At 36.5% G+C, this 23159-nt stretch overlaps 1 protein-coding gene across 1 annotated transcript in view; it reads left to right on the forward strand.

The window, feature by feature from the left end:
* The window catches only part of GLCCI1 (glucocorticoid induced 1), a 123325-nt gene that overhangs the window by 67288 nt on the left and 32878 nt on the right, over positions 1–23159 (forward strand). Inside the window, exon 4 of the mRNA XM_047837007.1 lies at positions 5138–5224. Within this exon, the coding sequence (XP_047692963.1) occupies positions 5138–5224 (87 nt within the window). The remainder of the gene's footprint in view (positions 1–5137; positions 5225–23159) is intronic.

A 23159-nucleotide genomic window follows, 5' to 3' on the forward strand; every position in this document is an offset into this window, starting at 1 on the left:
GTGTAATTGATTCATGTAATTCCATTTCATGTCTTGCCATCTTGATCTGTACTTTAATACTAAGAATCATCTCTTTAAGTGTTGTAAAATAGTTAGCAGTCAGTAATCATATTTCCAATATTGATTATAAACTACATTAAATTCCAAGATCAAAGATTTAACTGTATAAAACATAGATTTTTAACTTTTGCATAAGAGGTGCCTGTCTGGCTTAGTTGGTGGAACATGAAACTCTTGATATTGGGGTCATGAGTTCAAGCCCCACACTGGGTGAAGAGCTTACTTTAAAAAAAAAAGTTTTGGGGCGCCTGGGTGGCGCAGTCGGTTAAGCCTCCGACTTCAGCCAGGTCACGATCTCGCGGTCCGTGAGTTCGAGCCCCGCGTCAGGCTCTGGGCTGATGGCTCAGAGCCTGGAGCCTGTTTCTGATTCTGTGTCTCCCTCTCTCTCTGCCCCTCCCCCGTTCATGCTCTGTCTCTCTCTGTCCCAAAAATAAATAAATGTTGGGAAAAAAAAATTAAAAAAAAAAAAGTTTTACTTAAGTTTTAAATAAGATCATGAGAATTTTATCAAGTACTTAGGTTTTTTGTTTTTTGTTTTTTGGGTTTTTTTTTTGGTTTTGTGGGTTGTTGTGGAAGTAGCTTTGGGCTCTTGCATATTGAAAAAAGTACTTTCTTGCTAGGAGCTAATTTGCCCTTGCTAGTTTGTGAATAAAGCCTATTATAAAATTCTCCAGTGTTCACATCTATAAGGGACCATTACCCAGAATATACAAAGAACTTTTAAAGCTCAACAACAAGAAAACAAACAACCTGATTAAAAAATGGGCCAGAGACCTTAATAGGTACTTCACCAAGAAAGATGGCAAACAAGCATATGAAAAGATGGCTTCGCATCATTTGTCATCAGAGAAATGCAAATTAAAACACACCTATTAGAATGGCCAAAATCCAGGACACTGATAATACCAGATGCTGGCCGGGATGCAGAGCAATGGGAACTTCCATTCATTGCTGGTGGGAATGTGATACACTACAGCTGCTTTGGAAGACAGTTCGGCAGTTTCTTACAAAACTGAATGTAGCTTTTTCACACCGTCCAGCATTTGTGCTCCTTGGTATGTACCCAAAGGAGTTGCAAACTTTTGTCCATACAAAAACCTGGACACAGATAACATCTATAAAGCTTTATTCATAATTCCCAAAACTTGGAAGCAGCCAAGGTGTCCTTCCGTAGGTGAATGAGTAAGTGTGGTGCATCCAGACAACTGTATTACTGAGCACTAAGAAGAAATGTGCCATAAAGCTGTGAAAAGACATGGACGAACCTTAAATATACATTACTGAGTGAAAGAAGCCACTCTGAAAATGTGACCCTACCATACGATCCCAACGATACGACATTCTGGAAAAGGCCAAAAAGGAGAAAGTAAAAAGATCAGTGGTTGCCAGGGTTTAGGGGATAAGGAGAGGAATGAAGAGGTAGAACACAGAGGATTTTTAGGACAGTGAAAATACCCAGCATGATAGTATAATGGTGGCATACGTGTCACACATTTGTCCACATCCATACAATGTACACTGCCAAGAGTGAACTCAAATGTAAACTGTGGACTCTGGGTGATAATGATGGATCGATGTAGGTTAATCAGTTGTGACAAATGTACCACTCTGGTGGGGGATGGCTGTGCGTGTGTGGGGCATGAGGGGTATATGGGAAATCTCTGCAACTTTCTCTCAGTTTTGCTGTGAACCTAAAAATGCTCTTAAACGAGTGTGCAGTCCCATGCATTAGAACTGTTTTCTGTATAATTCACTCATAGAAGAAGAGGTCCTCACACAGGAAACCAAGAGGTAGGTGGATGGACCTGAGGGTTAGAGAGGAAGCTTCATGGGCTGGATTTTGGATAATTCCAAGAGGTGAAGATAAAAAATGAAAATGGCCTTGATATCCTTGTCACTCCAAGGGAATTTTTTTTAGCCAGTAGTCTTAGAGATAGGCTTTAGTTCTGCATTGTTCAAGTATAGAAAAGGTTTACTTTCTCTTCCTTGGTAGTGTAAGTGGAGGCAACTAGAAAGGAAGAATCCCCTAAAGTGGCTGGCTGAAGAGCAAGCAATTAAATACAGTCCACATTATTGAGGGGATTATATTCCTTTCCAAGTGTTAATAAGTCTACTTGTAAAATAAGTGTTCTGGGGTCATATGGAGTAAAAGAAAGAAAGTAAAGCAGGTTTTTAAAAAGTGTGTATTTGAGTTTTTGAAATGCTAATTGTATTGTACATGAGGTATGGGGAAGTGTGAAATACAGTATTTCCCAAATTAATTTGGCCATAGAACAGTTTTATCTTTATTCTTATCAGCATCCAATAGCGATGTTATAAGTAGCACAGTTCATAAAATTCTACTCTAGATTAATGGACAATCTAGTTGGAAGGAATTTCTTGCTGATATGAAAGGAAAGAATTTTTGCTGCTTTGTATTGTTGGTTATTGAAATTAAATAGTAAAGCATTTCTCAAATGCTCAGATTTAATAAATTAGATACAAATTAGTTCATCTTTTGTGACTTCACAAGCATGAACTTTACATAGATTTAATAAACCAAGTAGCCATCTTTTGGTTTTGCTTTGACTACAGTAACTTGTTAAAAATCTGCGATTAAATGTATAAAACACTGCTCCCAGTAGAACTTTCTGCAGCAATGGAAATGTTCCACATCTGTGCTGTCTTGTATAGCAGCCAGTAGCCACTAGCCACATGTGGTTACTGAGCATTTGAAATGTGCTAGTGTGACTAAGGAACTGAATTTTTAGTTTTATTTCATTTTCATTAATTTAAATTGTTGCATGTGGCTAGTAGCTGTCTTACTGGACAATGTGGTCTATAGAATATATTTACAGACTCGAACATTTTCTATTTATTTAAAATTGATGTGATTAAAATGAAATTACTTTCTGGGGAGTATTTTTTGGAAAAGTTGGTACTATGATGAATGTATTTAAACAATTTATATGCATGTAATTCTGCAGCCACATGTCAGAGTACTCTTCTAATAGTTTTGCACTCTTAAAAACCTACATGTTTTACTAGCTGGATTTCAGGAATATAAATAATCCTTTGTAGTTGGTTTTTATTTCTTTTGTATAACTAACACTGCATTCTGAAATAAGCATATAGGTTTTCACATTCAGTTTTAAGAAAAGAATGATAGTATGAAGAAAGAAGATCTTTTGTGAGATAAGAGACCTCAGATGTAGCTCCATTTGCCACTGGTGTGCCTGGCAGTAGTAAGGCAATTGCAAAAGTTTTGTGGCTATTGATTTAACTCCCAGTTGGAGATACCTATACAGTTTATGTAATAAATGTCCTTTGAAAAAATTGGAGTTGTACCAAATGAAAATAATTCCTGTTAGAAATGTAATTATTAAATAATTATGGAACATACCAGAAATTTGACTCCTTTTCTGTGAAGTACTTTTGAGTTTTAAGCATTGTGATCATTTGAGTTTTGACAAGACTAATGCTTACGCTTGGTAGAAAAGTAAAAGTATTGAGCATATAAATTCTCAAAATGAAAGTTTGATGAAAATAAACTGTTTTACTCTCAGTTATCACTGAACAGCTTCACTTTGGTACTTGAACTGGTTGGTTAAGCAGCTTGTTTGTGTTTTTATTCACCTACCATTTAATTAATTGTTGGTTTCATTTTGGAGCATTATTACTCTTAAGAGGTAATTACTTAAAAAGTTGTTCACAAGCATTTTGAATTGTATAGAGTAGAACTGAGGCCTTTTTCATAAGAAGTTATATAGCATCAACCTCAACATAAGGATTGATTTTTTTTTCAGTCTATCATAAACAATAATTTTTAAATCTATATGTGTTGATTGTGCTAATCGTTATCCTTTGTCTAGCTGTAGTGCTTTTTACTTTCCCTGGTTTGCATTCCACTAAGAGTCTTCTCATATCTTAAGGATGATATTTTAATATTTTGACTTTTTTATACAACTACTAAATGGTCTCACTATTTGGCATTTAGCGTTGTGTGTTATGTTTGGGTATAGTGTCTGCTACTGGTTGAATTATTGAAAATGAGGTTTAAGGTAAAAACTCTTTTCTGACATGTAGCTCAAGTTTTGTTTTTTTTTTAATGTATTGTTTCAGATCATAGTAAGTTCATTCAGATTTAATGTTTTTCTTTGTCATTTTAATAATTTTATATTTTTATTTAAAGATGCTTGATGTTTTTCAAAAGAGGATACTATTTTTTTTTTAATTTTTTTTTTCAACGTTTATTTATTTTTGGGACAGAGAAAGACAGAGCATGAACGGGGGAGGGGCAGAGAGAGGGAGACACAGAATCAGAAACAGGCTCCAGGCTCTGAGCCATCAGCCCAGAGCCTGACGCGGGGCTCGAACTCCCGGACCGCGAGATCGCGACCTGGCTGAAGTCGGACGCTTAACCGACTGCGCCACCCAGGCGCCCCTTTTTATTTTTTTTTTTTTAATTTTTTTTTTCAACGTTTATTTATTTTTGGGACAGAGAGAGACAGAGCATGAACGGGGGAGGGGCAGAGAGAGGGAGACACAGAATCGGAAACAGGCTCCAGGCTCTGAGCCATCCAAAAGAGGATACTATTGCTAATACTCTCTTTCCTGAGTGTAGGAAGAATAGTACAATCTACTCTTTAGCTAGATATTTGACTTGTAGGTCATCTGTAATCCCACTGCTTCTGAGCTAGTTCTGTTAATCTCATTTCCATCTCTTTTACTTAGGACAAATGCCATTTTATATTTAGTTTGGCGATTCTCTTTAAAAGCTCAAAGATGTGTATCTTCATAATTCTCTTTGATTTGATAACTTTTAAGTTATTAATGTTGTAAAAAAAAACAAATATTTTGAATGACACTACTCAGAGACGTCGTAGATTGGTAATGTCTAATTCAGAATATGACAGAATGTTTTAAACATTTCACGGGTCATGAAAAATCTTAGCACTTAAGGGATTTTAGTATTTAGTATAACTTAACTGGTATGTGCTAAGATTTTGAAATATGTTTGAAATGCTGCGAGATTAAGAAGTAGAGACAAAATTCCTTATTTTATTATTTGTATTATCATTTTTTTTTTTTATTAAAGACACCTAGTTGTTGGGCAGAAGAGGGTGCCGAAAAGAGGTCACATCAGCGTTCTGCATCATGGGGGAGTGCTGATCAACTAAAGGAGGTAAGTTATTTGTTTTCAGTCTATAACCTGTTTTAATCCTAGCAAATTATGTTTCCTGAATATAATGATACCTCTGTTATTTGTCCTAACCATACCTCCTTCAGAGTTTGAATGGTTGCCTTCTAGGTTTGGGTGAACAAATCTGAGTTTACCTTATTTGTGCCCTTACTGTCCTTTATAAATATTTGTAATGCACCCACTCAGCTTGTACCTTTTCAGAGTGAAGTCTGGTTTTATGTAACAATCTCTATATCTTTTTTCTTTTAGTTATCTTCTGTTCCCACTTCAGCCTTCTTGATTTTAAGAAGTTATAGCAACCAGAATTCTAGATCATTGCTTTGTACAATGGTAGAATAGTATATTCTGCTTCTCATAGGTTTTTTGTAATATCCAACGTATTGTAGGCCTTTAACGTATTGTAGGCCAAGAGTGCAGTGGAATACATGTCTTTTAGGAATAGTTTTTATAACTCATTCCTTTATTATCAAAACATAAATTATAATCATCTTGATGTATATTTTGGATGGTTTTTCATGATAGCGTTATCTTTTATCCATCTAAATTCTTATATAATTGTTTTTATAAAATTACAAAAACTTAGGGTTGAAAGGTCTTCTAGTTCATCTCCTAAATAAACACTCCTTAAAAATGTGGTCATCTAGTCTGTTAGGATCATTCTCAGTGAGAGAAGCTCATCGCTTTGCAAAAGAGCAAAATGAGTCCATTTGTTTTAGCTTAAGTTGTTAAATAGTTTATTTTGCATAATGAACTCAAAATTATACCCCTAAGTTTGACTCTGCCTGATGTATCAATACTGAGTAAGTCTACTTTAAATATTTGACAGGATAGCATCATGTCATTTTTTTTTTCAGAGTAAATATTGACATTACTCTCACTATTTTTCATGTGTCATAGTTTCTATACCTCTTAATGTTACTTTCATCTATTGTGGGTTGTCACTATCGCACAAATACTATGGTGTCTAGACTGAATAGATCTAGTCTGTTAGCATGATTTTGCCTGTGACTGTATTACATTTTTAGTAGCTTCTGTATTATAGTGCTGTAGGGAAATCCTTAACTTTTCTATATACCCTGTACACAGCACACATGCACAAAATGAGTTTTTCCCAGCAGGAACAAAAAAGAAGGGAAGCTGAGTCTAATATGTCTAGTCTAAAATAGCTACATATCTGTGCATAGAATATGAATAACAAAAAAGTGAACTTGCATTTTGATCTCAGAGATAAATACAAACTCAAAATTATAGCCAAGAGACCCCCAAGTGGCTCAGTCGTTAAGCATCTGACTCTGGCTAAGGTCGTGAACTCATGGTTCAGGAGTTTGAGCCCTGTGCCAGGCTCTGTGCTGACAGCTCAGAGTCTGGAGCCTACTTTGGATTCTATGTCTCCCTCTTTCTCTGCCTTCCCCCGCTTGCTCTCTGTATCTCTCTCTAAGATAGATAAACAATTAAAAAAAATTTCAAAGTTTTAGCCAAGATTTGGTATAGTAAAATTTTGGACTGCAGCAGCACATGATATATATGTATATACACACTATTAAAAAAGGAATATCTGAGATGACTGAATGAGAGGTTTGATCACTCTCTCCACAAAGCAAACATAAAGCTGGACAAAGCTGTCAAAACAACTAATTCAGTGCTCTAGAAATCAACTAAACAAATTGAGAAACTTCATGAAAATCACTGAACTCAGTGACAGACTTGTGGTGTTATCTGTGCTACTCCTCATCCTCTCTTCCTTATGCCCAGCTTTGTTGGTATGGCATTTCAACCAGGATGGGGCAAGCCTTGAAGATTGGAAGTTTTGTAGCCCCAGCTGGAGAAAGGGCACTCTCTCACAGTGTTGTAGGTTAAAATAGTAAACTTAGTTGCAGACAAACAGGGAAGACCAATGCCTTAGCCAGTCTAAGGCTTTGCTAGTCTAGTCCAATTTATGGCAAATTAAAGACTCATGAAATAGCAGGATTTTATAGAGAGTTCTAGGAGACAAGATAGTCATGGGGGATTGATAAGTTCACACATCCCAGGTTGACTGGAGGCTGTAGATATGCACAGCAGAATATGAAGTGGGCCTAAGCCACCTATGCATCATTGGTCTTTGGAGCCTAGGAATATGTGAAGAGGAGAGCCAAATGGGCCTAGTGGTAGTAAAACCTGTGGCCATCTTGTGAAAGGCTCAGACTTTGAATGCACTCCTCATTCCACACACAAATCTCATCCTTGGAATGGAAGCCTTATTAGATTGAGATAATTAAATAAAATCTCTAATCAGTCTTTAGCCAAACACCAAGGTGAACACTGGAGACCAGCTTGAAAAGGTCTTAAAAAGCCAGCCTTAAAAATAAAAATGGGATGGGGCACCTTTGTGGCTCAGTTGGTTAAGTGTCCAACTTCACCTCCTGTCATGATCTCATGGTCTGTGAGTTTGAGTCCCACATCAGGCTCTGTGCTGACAGCTCAGAGCCTGGAGCCTGCTTCGAATTCTGTGTCTCCCTCTCTCTCTGCTCCTCCCCTGCTCACACTCTATCTCTCTCTCTCTGTCTCAAAAATAAACATTAAAAAATTTTTTTTTTTAAAAAATGGGGTTGGAGAGAATGGAGTAGAGACCTCAGTGGCCACACAATGAAGGGGAAACAGACTTTTAGTTCATCAAGATGCTAAAACACAAACAGATAAGACAACAACAACCCTCAAGGAAAATCAGAAGCTAGAGTTGCTGCAGTGTATCATTTAAAATATCCAATATTCAACAAAAAGTTTAGAGATCTGCAAAGAAACAAGGAAGCGTGACTCATACTTAAGAAAATCACTAGAAATTGTATATAAGTGTCTCCATATGTTGGATTTAGCAGAGAAAAACATTAAAGCAGTGATTATAAGTATGTTCAAAAAAACCCAGAGAAAACCGTATTTAAAGTATTAAAGGGGAAGTAGGGTGACAGTGACTCAATGAATAAAGAATTTATTAAAAAGGTAATTATTATAAAAGAGAAACAGAAGCTCTAGAGTTAAAAAGTATAGTAACTAAAAGCAAAAGTTCACTAGATGAAGTCAGTAGCAGATTTTAGATGGCAAAAAAAAAAAAATCAGTGAATTTGCATATATCAGTAGAATTTATATACCCTGAAGAATAGAGAAAGATTGAAGAAAAGTCCACAGAGCCTCAGAGGTTTGTGAGAAAACGTTAAGTAGATACACATACACGTAATGGGGGACCCAGGAGAGAAGAAAGAGAGAGGACTTAAAAATGTATGAAGAAATAATGGCAGAAAACTTTCCAGATTTAATGAAAAGCAGTCTATAGATTCAAGAATCTCCATAAACCCCAAGTTGGAAAACATAAAGAGAACCCACACGGACACATCATACTTGAACTATTAAAAACCAAAGGAAAAAAGAAAATCTTGAAAGCTAGATGAAAAAAATGAATCATTACACATAGGGAACTAATAATACATTTAATGGCTGACTTTTCCATCCATCTGAAGCAGTAGGGACCATAAAGCCTGACATATTGAAAATGTTGAAAGAAAAAAAACGATCAACCAAGTATTCTGTATCCAGAAAACCTAGTCTTCTACAATAAAGGTGAATTATTCTCAGGTAAACAAAGATTGAGAGAATTTCCTGCTAAGTAGACCATCTTGTGAGAAATACTAAAGGAAATTCTTAAGGCTGAAAAGAAATCACTCCAGATGTTAATTCATATCTGTGCAAAGAACTCAAGAGTCTTGAGTATGGTAATGTTTGGGTAAATATAAAAGAGTCTGTAGATATATTTTTCTCATTTTTCCACATTTGAAACATGTAAAATCATATAAAGCAATAAGTCTACTGTGTCAGATAAGCTTTCTTATCATAAGGCCTGCTGAGCACCAGAGGCACTGCTGTGTAGGGGTGGGGTGCCTGCATGGGCACTCAGGTTAGTGGCTGCACAGCCCAGGGCTGGAGAACTTGTCACCCCCACTGCCACCAGGGAGATGCTGCGAGCCCATGCCCATCTGCCAGCCCGCCTTGGAGCTTCTCCTTTCTTGGCCCCCACCTCCCCTCCCCCACCTCCCTCTGTGGCTGCTAGGTGCGCTCCCCCTACCAAGCTGTCTCTTTTCTCTTTCTCTACCTACCACCCCCCGCCCCAACCCCACTGCTTCTGCAGCCAGTGGGAGGGACTGGGACTGGGACTTCCTGAGGTCCCAGGGATGGGACTGGGGCTGGGGCCCATTGGCTGCAACCAGCCCAGGCCTCTGAGAGAGGAAGGGGCTCTGGCTCTGTCCCAGTATTGGCCTGGGGGAGGGGATCACCACCTGGGTAGGGAGGGGGCTATCTAGAGAGAGGTCCAGGCTGTGGGGGTAACATCTACACAGAGGGGATGAGCTCTTGGTATCTTTCTTTTTCCACATCCTGTGGGCCTCTTGCCTGGCTTCATTTGTCCCCATTTCCTAGCAAACTTTACTCCCTACTGCCTAGTTTCGTTTGGTCCCCACAGCCTGTGTTCTTTAGGGCTCTGTCATCTGGTTTCCCTCGACCTTGCTGCCTGATTTCTTTTTGTTCCCACTGTCTACTTTCCTGAAGTCCCTGTCACCTGGGCTTGTGTTTATGACCTATATATGTGAAATATACATATGGCAAAGTATAAAAGAGGGGGAAAAAATGGGCATGTGCTGGAGTATACTTTCTGTTTTACTGGAATTATTTTTTTGAAGTAGTGTGATAAATTAAGATGCATATTATAATCCCTAGAACAGTTGCTAAGAAAATAACTCTGAAAAAATAAAAAGTAAAAAATATAGAGGAATTAAAATGCTACACTAAAAGTATTTATCACAAAAGAAAGCAGTAAGGGAGGAACAGAGGAATAAAAAAAAAAGGTGTGACACAAGTAGAAAATAATTAACAAAATGGCAAAAGTAAATCTAATCATATAATTACATTAAATATGAATGGACTGAACATTCTCCTCAAAAGGCAGAGATTGTCAAACTGGATAAAAACACAATAGCCAGCTATATGCTATTTGTAAGAAGCATGTTTTATGATAAGAAAGCTTATCTGACACAGTGGACTTTAAGAAGTATTATTGAAGACAGATAAAGGAATTTCATAATGATAAAAAGGTCAATAGATCAGGAAGATCTAGTAATCATAAATTGTATCTACATCTAACAGTGGCTTACAAATGCCTGAAGTGAAACAGTGAAAGGAGAAATAAAGTGTCTACAATAATAATTGGGGATTCCAACACCCCATTCTTAATACTTGATAGAAAAACTAAGTAGACACAAAATAAGAGGATAAAAGATTCTGGCATTACCAATCAACTTGACCTAAATGACATATATGGAAGACTCCACCCAGTGATTGTATTCTTTTCAAACATATTTGAAATATTCTCTAGGTTAGACAATATGCTTGGCCATAAAACAAGTCTCATTGAGGGCAAAAGATGAAATCATGTAACAGAAATCTTTGAAAGCCCCAAATATTTGTCAGTTAAAAGCATTTTAAAATATTTTAAAATGTTTAATGAATGAAAACAGAAAGACACCTTAGACTTTATATGTGCTGATAAAGCAGTGCTTCAGGGAAAATGTATACCTTTAAATGCGTATCTAGGAAAAAGGAAGTTCCTAAATCAGTGCCTAAGCTTCTAAGCTTAAGAAACTAGTAGAAAAAGAGCAACGCAGACCAAAAGCAAGCAGAGGAAGGAAGGGAGGAGTTAATAAAGAATATAGCAGAAACCAACAGAACATAAAATATTAGAGAAAAATTAGTGAAACTAGAAGTTAATTCTTTGAAAAGAAGAACCAAGTAGATAAACCTTTAGCTAGACCAGAAAAAGAAGATAATGATTAGCAGCAAAGTCAGCAGTGAAAGAGGTGAAATTACTACCAACTTCACACAACTTGAAAGTATTATAAAGGAATATTATGAATGAATTTGATGTCATCAGTGTGGAAACTAAAGTAAAATGGATGAACTCTTAGATACAAGTTACTAGAAAGAGACGAATTGCAAAGACTGATTTAAGACTACAAAACATGCATACACTTCTAAAAAAGTAAAGGAATGGAATGAGGATTAAAAATCTTCCCACAAAGAAAATCCCAAGATCAGATTTGATGAATTCTATCAAATATTTGAAGAAATAATGTTAATTCTTCACAAACTCTTTCAGAAAATAGAGAAGACAACACCCCCCAGTTTATTTTGTCAGGCCAATTTAACTGACTTCAAAGCCAGGCCAAAGACATCTCAAGAAAATAAAATGGCAGATCAGTATCTCTCTCGAACATAGATGCAAAAATCCTTAAAATATTAGCAAATCAAATTCAGCCACATATGAGGTGGATTATATACCATGAGCAAAGGGAATTTGTCCCAGAAATTCAAAGATGGTTTAAGATCCAAAATTCAATTAATGTAATACACTACATTAATAAAATAAAGAATAAAACCATATAATCATCTCAGTAGAGTTAGAGAAAGCATTTACCAAACTGTCAACACCCATTCATAAAAAAAAAAAATAATCTCAACAAGACAGGGGAAAAAAATAATAATAATAATAAATAAAGGGCTTTTGTTAAAAACAAAAAAAAAACAACAACAAAAAAAACCCCTATAGATCATATTCACATATTTTCTCTTTCAAGTAGTCTCCAGGGGCACCTGGGTGGCTCAGTCGGTTGAGCGTCGGACTTTAGCTCTGGTCATGATCTCTCAGTTCATGAGTTCAAGCCCCGTGTCGGGCTCTGTGCTGACAGCTCAGAGTCTGGAGCCTGCTTTGGATTCTGTGTCTCCCTCTCTCTCTCTGCCCCTTCCCGCTCATGCTCTGTCTCTCTCTGTCTCTCAAAAATGAATAAACATTAAAAAAAACAAAAACAAAAACATTTTAAAGCAGTCTCCACACCCAACATGGGACTTGAACTCATAACACTGATATCGAGAGTTGCATGCTCTACTGACTGAGCCAGCCAGGCACTCTATCATATTCATATTCATTCATTTTAGTGGTGAAAAGCCAGAATGTTTTCTTCTAAGATCAGGAGGAAGGCAGTGTCATTCACTGTCTCCTTGTCAACCACTTTTATTCGGTATTGCATAGGAGGTTCTAGACAGTGCAGTCAGGCAAGAAAAATAAAGACATCCAGATTGTAAAGGAAGTGGTAAAACTGCCTTTATTCACAGATAAAATGTAAAAACTATATTTAGAAACTCCTAGGAAATATACAAATACAGTACTAGAAGTAGTAAACATGTTCAGCAAGGAAGGTTGCAGGATATAAGATCAACATATAGAAATCAGTTCTATGTCTAGATACTATATAAGAACAGTCCAAAAAATAATAAAACAATTTGTTGCAGTTGTATTAAAAAGATGAAAATATTTAGGAATAAATTTAACAAAAGCAGTGCAAAATTTGTACACTAAAAACAACAAAACATTGGTGGACAAAATTAAAGCTTTAAATAAATAGACTTACTTTGTTCAGTGGATTGATCGGAAGACTTAATATTAAGGTGATAATTATTGCCAAATTGAATCAATGTAATCCCTATTAAAATTCCATGTTTTTTATTTTTGGTAGAAATTGACAGACTAATCCTAAGATACATGTAGATATGCAAAGGACCTGGAATGGCCAAAATATTTTTGAAAACAGGAAATTTGGAATATTACCATTACACAATTTCAGTACTTCTTATAAACTCATATTGATGAAGTTAGCAAAAAGAAAGACACATAGATAAATGGATAAACTTTTGAATCCAGAAATAAACCTTTATGAACTTCATTAAATTGAATAATTACACTTCAAAGGACACCACTAAGAGATTGAAAAGCCAAGTTTCAGACTGGAAGAAATATTAGACAATCATATATCTGACAAAGCTTATATCCAGAATATATAAAGAACTCCTACAAATCAATAATAGGAAAACAACCCAAATTATCAATGGATAAGACAGTTGAATAGAAGTGTTTCACCAAAGATAAAAGGGTGAATGACAAATGACCACATGAAAAAGTGTTCAGCATCATTAGTCATTAGGCAAATGCAAATTTAAACCATAAAATCCACCTATGTAGTCAATACAATTATTATAATTTGAAATCTTTTTTAATTCTTTTTTTTAAGTTTATTTATTTTGAGAGAGCAGGAGAGTGAGTGCACATAATGGGAGAGGCAGAGAGAGAGAGAATCCCAAGCAGGCTTAGCACTTAGTGCAGAGCCTGACTCTGGGCTCAAACTCCTAGAACTGTGAGATCATAACCTGAGCCGAAACCAGTAGTTGAACACTTAACCAACTGAGCCACCCAGGCACCCTACAATGATTATAATTTAAAAGACAGGCAATACCAAGTATTGGCAAGGATAAAGAGAATCTGGAACCCTCAAATGTTCTTGGGAACATAAAATGGGACAGTCACTTTGGAAAACAGTTTGTCAGTTTCTTTTATTTTTTTTTTAATTTTTTAAAAAAATTTTTTTTCAACGTTTATTTATTTTTGGGACAGAGAGAGACAGAGCATGAACGGGGGAGGGGCAAAGAGAGAGGGAGACACAGAATCGGAAACAGGCTCCAGGCTCTGAGCCATCAGCCCAGAGCCTGACGCGGGGCTCGAACTCACGGACCGCGAGATCGTGACCTGGCTGAAGTTGGACGCTTAACCGACTGCGCCACCCAGGCGCCCCTGTCAGTTTCTTTTAAAGTTAATCAGAAACTTAGCATATAACCCAGCAATTCAGTTCCTAGGAATCTGTAAGAAAAGTGAGAACACACGTCTAAATTGAGACATGTATACAAAATGTTTATAGCAGAGTTATTCGTAACAACTAAAAACTAGAAAATGTCCACATATCCATCAGTTGGTAAGTAGATAGACAAAATGTGGTTTTTCATGCAATAACTTACTATTCAGCAATAAAAAAGGAATAATGTACTGACTATTGATACATACTACAATGTGAATGAACCTCAAAAATATTTTACTAAGTCAAGTCAGCAAATTTTTTCTGTAAAAGGCCGGATAGTAAATACTTTGGGGTTTATGGGCCATATAATCTTTGTTGCAACTAATCACCTCTCCTCTTATAGTGTGAAAGCAGCCATGGACAATATAGAATGAACCTGGTTATGTTCCAATAAGTTCTGTTTACAAAAATACATGGCAGACTAGATTTGGCCTACAGATTATGGCTTCCCAATCCCTGCTAAGTGAAAGAGGCAAGATGATTAAGACTACATATTATATGGTTCCATTTATGATTGAAATGCCAGAAAAGGCATATTTAAAGAAGAGGGAGAAAATCCTTTTGTGGTTGCATGTGGCTGAGAGTGGGGCTGGAGGAGTGGTGATTGGCTACAAATAAGACTCAAGGCACAATTGGGGGGTGATGAAAAAGTTACAAAACTGCATTGTGATTATTTTTGTACAGCTCTACATAGTGATTGAAACTTACTGAGTTTTACCCTTACAGTGAATAAAGTTAAGACAATGTAAATTATACCTCAGTAGAGATGAAAAAAACAAAAAGGAATAGATACAAAAGGCTGGTGGGTTTTCCATGGTGTATCAGGAAGATATTAAGTGCTATATGGTATATAACTGAGGCTAGCAAATGATAAGAATACGTTGGTAAAGACAAAAAGTGAAAATAAGAATAGTTATAATATGTGACAGAATTGGAATTTGAGAAAATTTTGAAAAGCCAAAACTATTATTGAAAGTAGTATTTTTTAAAGTTACATGCTACTAAAATTATGTTTTTAAAAAATAGCTTTTGACCTGCTTTCTTGAATTAGGATCAAAGTCAAATGTAGCACACATCCTTTCTTCCTGAGTCACATCATACTCTCCCCCTCACACAATTTGCAACAGGATTGCAGATTAAAATGTCAGTGAAAGCACCTGTATAATCTGCCTCCTCTTTGCTTTAAATTTATGAGAATTCAATGTGAAAAACTTTCAGAGAAATAAGTAACTGTATTCTAGTTATATTTGAGACAAAGAAAACCCCTGCAGACTATGAATAGACAGGAAACCCTTAGTAATGAGTGGATGTTGATGCTGTCTGGCTCTCAGAAACCTGGGTCATGTGGGCCAGAGCTTAAAAAGTGGGTGTTTAAGCCAAATTTAAGAGAGTATAGATTGCTAGTCATTTTAAGAATGCCAAATGTGTCTTGCAAATGGTAGGAGATTGGAACTGGGCTGTCTGCATAAACCAGGGAGGTGGGACCATGTTTCTAGGCCATAAAAGTAGACCTGAAATAACTCCACCTGACACTGTTGGTGTTTTCCTGTGGGCCAAAGAGGCAGCTATGCACAAATGGAAATAGTAACCATATGTTCTGTGTGGATGTGGCATCTGGAATAGAGCTCTACCCATGTGGAACCAAAGCCCCAATCTTTCTAATTTAAGACCTACTCTGGAGCTATGCAACTCCAGGGGGATAGTCTGAGCAAGCATGAAACAACATGGCAGGAAAGAGCTCACAATGAATAAAACTTCCACGTAAGGTGTGGTTGCAAACAAGTATTTTAGGACATGTAAGGAAATCTGTTGCCACAAGGGACAGCAGACATACTTAATAGGATGATTGACATCCGAAGAAAGAGAATACATTCTCAAAAAAAGCACTTAAAAATGAGAATGTTTAAGAATTTCAAATGAAATGGTAACTTACAATAAGAAAAGGAGTAAACAAGAACAAGCAGAATGATAAAGGACCAATTGCAAATTCTGTAAATAACAAAAGTTGGTGAAATTAAAAATAAAAAACTCTTTGGTAGATTAAATTGACATAACAGAAGAGAGAATTAGTGAATCAAAACTCTCAACTGAAAATTGCCAGTCTGGTAGAGCAGATATAGAACAAAAAGATAAAGAGATTGAAAACATGAAAGAGAAGTTAAGAAACATGGAAAATAGACTGAGTTAGGAGTTCAGGAAGTAAGAATATCCTGTAAGCATCAGGGAAGAGAAATTCTTTAAAGATTGAAAGTCTGCTATATTTGGACAGCAATTGAAAAAGCCCACCAGTTCCAAGGAGGTTAACCAGGACAAAAAAAAAATTTCCACCTTTAGGTATAGTATAATCGAATTGTAGATTAAGGACACACACACACACACACACACACACACACACACACACACACACACATTCTTGCAATTAGGAAAGAAGAGCCCATTACCTACAATAGAAAGGGCAATCAGTTTCAATACATCTATCAGAAATTACAACTGATACAAGTATACAGTAATGTATTATGTTCATGTTAAGGAAATGAATCCAAGTGAGGCATTTCTTTCATGAAAAGACGACTTTTCCTCCTTTGAGTTATGTTTGCTGGAGGGTTGTCAACCCAACCTTTATTTAGATTTTACAAACTAAGCAAGTGTACAAATGTACTTTTCCACTTGTTAGAAATGTGGTTTCCTGCTTATAAAACACGGTTTAAAAATTAATTTATAAAGCATAACTAGAATTCAAGAAGTCTGTTAACTAAATGATAAGGATATAATTAGCATTGCTTTTTACAATACTTCATTTATATACATTTAGTAGAGTAAAAGAGAAGAGAGGTAAATCTTTCAGATATGTTTCACCATACATCCTCAGTGTTTAGTGGCAATGCATTTGTTGATGGAATAACATCATAGGAATAAGATTGTATGCCCAATAGTGTGTAAGGGATATAGAAATCCAAAAGAAATAATTACACATTAGAAAACCAACTAAGACTTTTAAGGGCTAATCAAAAAAAGACTTTATGTTAATTCCCACTCTCCTTATTGAGTGGGAGAAGTTCATCTCCTGCTCGTGGTGCAAAACTGGAATCTGATCACTGTTACAGTCCTGTGGTCCCTTTGAATGAGCATGCTTTCTAACTTATTAAAATAGTCAAAGCTTCCGGCTGCTTTTATGGTTCTAGCTACTTTCTCCTAGCTCCTCTGGAATTGGAGCTTGGGAGAGAGGGAAAGGTAAGGGGAATAAGATGTCTTTACATTTCTTGGGCTTGACAGATTCTTAAAACTGACTTTGTTTTGTAGAGTAATTTCATGGGGTCCCTTGTTGCTATACATCTCTTATCTACTGTTCTGCATTTGTGGGCTTGTGAATCTTTTACTGTGTTCTTAGCCTCTAGAATCGTAGAAATAACATTCACTGTCTCAGCTGCTGACTCGGTTCACCTTTCTAAGTAGGTGGGCCCCCTCTTAAAACCAAAGACAACTCTGCACGATGACTCTTGGCACTCAGATTTTCCTAAGTGGTTCCTGGTAAACTCTCATACGTTTTTTTGGCGGGGGAGGGGGGGGTAGTTCTGGTTAATGTTTAGGAGTTTAGGCTGATTCTAATGCAACAGTAAATCACTATCATCCTAGCCCAACATTTTCAGTATTTAGAATAAGAGTCAGATATCAATGTCCATTGTGCCCTCTTATCTGTGGGGAACATAAATTGATCTTTCCAAGTTGTTCCATTAAAATTTCTTTCTCTTTATTTGAGGCAAAGGAGGAAGTATTCCCTCTCAGGTCTTGGATTTTGTTTTTTTCCTACTTAGAGTGTAATAAATTAGCCTTTTACTATTTTGGGGATGCTGGCAGAAGGCATGAGATGCCTGGATTAGAGACAGTGGCCTTCGTTATTCCCAGCACAGCAAGTATCAAGACCATCAAGTTTACCGTATTTCCCCTGAACACTAAGTCCCATGTGATGGGGAGAGCCCAAATGTATTCCTACACATACAGTAGATCACATTACAGGGGAGGAACACAGAGTTTGGGGAATCCACTATTTTTATAGTAAGCAGTTAGCAAATCTGCCCTTTATCCCAATACCAAATGGTGACATTCCAAGAAAGAAATAATACTGTTGTACTGTTGTTTTGATTTTAATTTTACTATTTGTGAATTTGATAAATTGAAACATATAGGATAGGGCATGTAGGTGGCTCAGTTGGTTAAGCATCTGAGTCTTAATCTCAGCTCAGGTTTTGAACTCTGGGTCCTTGAGTTCAAACCCTGTGGGGCTCTGTGCTGGGTGTGGAGCCACTTAAAAATAATAATAATAATAATAATAATAATACATTAAAAAAATAAATTAAAAAAAAGGTGGGTTTGCTGTTCTTAAGTTCTTCAGTAGAGATAAGGAAAAAGAATGGGTTGCTTCCTGATCTCACCAATAACCTTTTCTCATTAGTCGGATAGTTTTTCTTAGATGGAGCCATCTGAAGCAGTAAATGAAATGATTAGGGATATTTCTCACATCTGTTCAAACAGTGATAAATAGATATTATTGATGTGGTCTTCCTTTTTTTAAAAGTTTTTTTAATGTTTATTTTTGAGAGAAAGAGAGAAAGAGAGACAGAGTGTGAGTGGGGGCGGGGCAGAGAGAGAGGGAGGCACAGAATCCAAAGCAGATTCCAGGCTCTGAGCTGTCAGCACAGAGCCTGACACTGGGCTCGAAATCACCAACCATGAGATCATAACCAGAGCCGAAGTCAGACGCTTAACTGACTGAGCCACCCCTTAAGTAAGGAAAATAAAAGTTTCTTTATATGCCTTCTGCCCTAACATTTTCTTAATTTTTGGTATTAGTTTTTTTTTATCATATACTAGGGGGAAATAATTGCAATAATATTTTCTCTGGACCTAAAAGATAATAGTCTGAAGAATTTTGATTATCCCTTTGAACTCAAAGGAATTATGTGATAAACTTTTTAAAAATAAAAATATTTATCTAATAAAGTCTGTCTAAATCCATATAAAATTGAATTATAAGGATGTTTTGTAATCTTTTCATTACTTAAAATTGACTCCAATAGGAAGAATTTTTAAGGTCATACAAACTGCCAAAAAAAAAATAGAACACTGATCAGTAGGTTAGTATGTTAGTAGCTTCTTCAAATTTTTGTCCATCTTTACTTCAGTCTCATATCTTGCAATATCTTCAACATTAAGAAAGGAAGTTACTTTACAAAGCAGTTGAGGTTATAAACCAATACATAGTGACTGGTAGTTACTTGCGGTTGAACATTAACATAGAATTACTTTCAGCCACGTTGGTAGGTAATAGAGGTTATAATTAAAGGCTAAAGGACTGGGTCTGCCATTTATTAGCTGTATTACATGGGGAAAGGTATTTTATTTTTTTTAATGTTCATTTATTTATTTTTGAGAGAGACAGAGACAGAGAATACCAATGCAAGGGGCTCGATCCCATGTAGAGTGAGATGGTCACCTGAGCCGAAATCAAGAGTTGGATGGTTAACCAACTCAGCCACCCCAGGCACTCTGGTACTTTATTTTTGAGAATGTGTCCTCATCTATAAAATAGATACAATAAATTTATGGGATCCAAGTGGGTTTGTGAACTAAATGTTTTTTTAAATGTTAGTCTGGTATTGCTATTAACATGCCTCTGTTAACAAATATGCCTTAGTGGTAGCTGTAAATATAATTCTGTATTACAGATTATTAGCATAAAAGTCCCAAAGCTAGCTGTATCTCTGGGGATGAAGCTGAGTGTGGGAGTATCTCTGTTCCTGGGTTAGTGGGTTTGTGTGAGTCTGAATGTGGGCAAGCATGTCTGTCTTGTGGGCATGCAAGGCTTGATGTACGTGCAGGTGACATCTCCCTATGCTTGTGGACGTGTTTGCATATATGTGAGTTCTTTATGTATGTATGTGTGTGCATGCATATGCCTGTGTTCATTTCATGGGGCTGAATGAATAGCAATTAGCTCATTAGGGTTTGCCTCTTGGCAATTAAAAACATAGGAAAATAACTGTAATTATTAATATTTATGGAAAGGTTAAAAGAAATTCCAAATTTTTATTTTTGTGTTAGATTAGATACTGTTGCATGTTTAATTCCTTTGAACACTGACAAAGGAGTAATATGTAAAATTTGTTTTTAGACTGTAGAACCTTTGAGACACTTGATGTTTGTAAACAACTTAAGTTTGTCACATACTCCTTTTTTTTTTTTTTCATATAAAAGGTAATGACAGCTTGAAGTTCTTAACTTTCCACATTATATTTTCAGAAAAATCTGCTGGGTTAATATCTTTAGTAATTTTTTTGTGGTTTCTCTTGGTGTAGCTGTTGTTAATTTTTTGTAAGATTCTCTTGTCTTCCTGTAAGTTATTAACTTGTGTCTTTAGGCAGTGTAGAATAGTGGTTAAAAGAGAAGACTCTGGAATTCTACTTCCTAAGTTCAAGTATTTCTTTCACCCCTTAAATGTGTGACTTTTAGCAAGCTTTTTAACCTTCTGCTTCAGTTTCCTTACCTATAATATGGGACAGTGATAGTACCTATTTTGTATGCTTTTATTAAAAAAATGAATGACATAATTTATATAAAAGCAAGCAGCAGAACACCTTTTTCCTGGTTTTATACTTTTCTTCTCATTTTTTCCCTACTCTTCCCAAAGCCCTCAGATCCTGCTTCCTTTCCTACTGGTTAAGATTTCTCATTTCCCTGCCCTATGGTAGAGTAGAATTCATCATGAGAAATATTTCTCTCCCTTTCAGTATCTGAGGTGAAGGTACTCAACAAGTCTCCTGAGGCTGAGTTTTGTTTTATTTTGTTTTTAAATGTTAACAATAGTAGGGGAAACTAACCAGACAAAAATAGCAAATGAGTAGGTAGGGATGACGTTAATTAGGTTTCCAGAAATTTACAATAAAATGTATTCTTCTCAGATTTTAAGTAAGGCCGTTCTCTGATTTGTCTTCATCTAGTTTCACAAAAGTCATTTTTTTGTGAGTATTTATGCTAATTCTTCTCTCTACACTTAGTTCTTTAAAAAAAATTTTTTTTTTGTTTAATGTTTATTCACTTTTGAAAGACAGAGAAAGGCATAGCATTAGTGGGGGAGGGGCAGAGAGAGAGAGAGGGGGACAACAGAATCCGAAGCAGGATCCAGGCTCCGAGCTGTCAGCACAGAGCCCGATGCGGGGTTGAACCCATGAAGCATGAGATCATGACCTGAGCCGAAGCCGGACACTCAACCGACTGAGCTACCCGAGCGCCCCTACGCTTATAATTTCTTCTTTGTGACTCAGGGTCATTATTCCCTAGCTTTTTTAAACTTTGGAGCTCATATGCTTGAAACCCCTTTTATGTGTAAAGAGACTCCTCTCGCCTCAAATTTTTTTCTTTCAGCTTTATTGAGTTATAATTGACACATGATATTGTGTAGGTTTAACGTATGCAGTGTACTGATTTGATATATGGATATATTGCAAAATGATTACCACCATACGCTTAGTTAACCCATCCATCACCTCACATAATTATAGTTGTTTCGTGTGTAGTGAGAACTTTTAAGGTCTGTTCCCCTAGCAACTTTGAGATTTCAGTACAGTATTGTTAACTGTAGTCACCAATGCTATACACTACATCCCAGAACTTACTTACCTTGTAACTGGAAGTTTGTACCCTTTGACTTACCTTCACCCATTTTCTGTACCCCATCCTGTATTTGGTAACCACCAGTCTGCTCTTTGTTTGTATGAATTTTTTTAAGATTCTACATATAAGTGAGATGAAAAAGTATTTTTCTTTGGCTGATTTATTTTGCTTAGCATAATACCCTCAAGGCCCATTCTTAATTTCTTTCATAAGGCCACAGCATAGCTAATGAATATTTAGAAACACAAAATCAGATATATCTATAGTTCAAATCTAGTCAGTAAGGGGAGTCTAGTCAGTAAGGGTCAGCTGGTTAAGCGTCTGACTTCTTGATTTCAACTCAGGTCATGATCTTACAGTTGTGAAATTCAGCCCCATGTTGGGATCTGACCGGGCATGGAGCCTGTTTAAGATTCTCTCTCTCCCTCTCTCTCTGCCCTTTTCCACTGTGTGTGTGTGTGCGTGCTCTCTCTCTTAAAAAAAAAAAAAAATCCAGTCAGTACAATTTACTGCCCTTTTTGTAAATGAAGGTTGGTAGGCATTTCATCACAGTGACTGGGGTGGGCGAGTTCATCAAAGTGAGGACCAGGAGCTTCTGTGCAATTGATGGAATGTAGGCCTTGAGAGGCTGTCTTGGGCAGAGCTTCAGAGCTATGGATGAGGTGGGATGTGTGTGCGTTTGTGTGTGGGGAGAGGGGATTGCACTTTCCTTCTGCCCCTTCCTCATGGACACGACTTTGTGTCTACTCTTCCCTGGTTCTAATGTCTACTCTCTACTGGCTACAAATGGCCATGGGCTCTTGAGCATCAAAGGAAAAGGAGAGGGAAATTCTAAGCCCGACTATGGAAGGTGAGAGTGTTTATAGTTGTGACACAGGTCTGCCCCTCTACTGAATGTAGCTGTAAACAACACAGGAACCGCCTTACTCTGAAGCGAAGGAGGACTTGACAGCATCTTGCTTTCATTTTACATAGGTCTTGACTAAAATTTGTAATCTGAGTATATATATTTAGGAAGATGAGCATGTATATATATGAGTATATATATTTAGGAAGATTACCCTAATCTCTACGGAATTGTAAACAAGAGCATAGCTATATAATATCCTGAGATGAACAGTATTGTGTGAAAGCTGTAAGGTTACACAGTTTAACTGGGTGTTCCAGGCAAAGTAAGATAGGTAACCATGATGGATGCTCTTTGTTTTCAGGGGTTTGTTAAGGCTGTTGAGAACAAAATTTTTTCTGGCTTATGTTGATATCTCAAGGCCTTTAAAATAGAGTGATTTAGGACTAATCAATTTTCAGATTGCTTTTGTTTGTTTATTTTTAAAGATTATTTTAAAAATGAAAAAGTACAAATTGCCTTGATTAATCTCTAGGCATTATGGGCTCTTCTATACAAGCTCTTGCTTGTTTTGAAACAGCACTGAAACATCATTAATATTCAGAAAACACTTAATTTTCTACCTCTTTCCTAATTAAGTGAC

The sequence above is a fragment of the Prionailurus viverrinus genome, chromosome A2 (assembly GCF_022837055.1).
Source record: "Prionailurus viverrinus isolate Anna chromosome A2, UM_Priviv_1.0, whole genome shotgun sequence".
Taxonomy (NCBI): domain Eukaryota; kingdom Metazoa; phylum Chordata; class Mammalia; order Carnivora; family Felidae; genus Prionailurus; species Prionailurus viverrinus.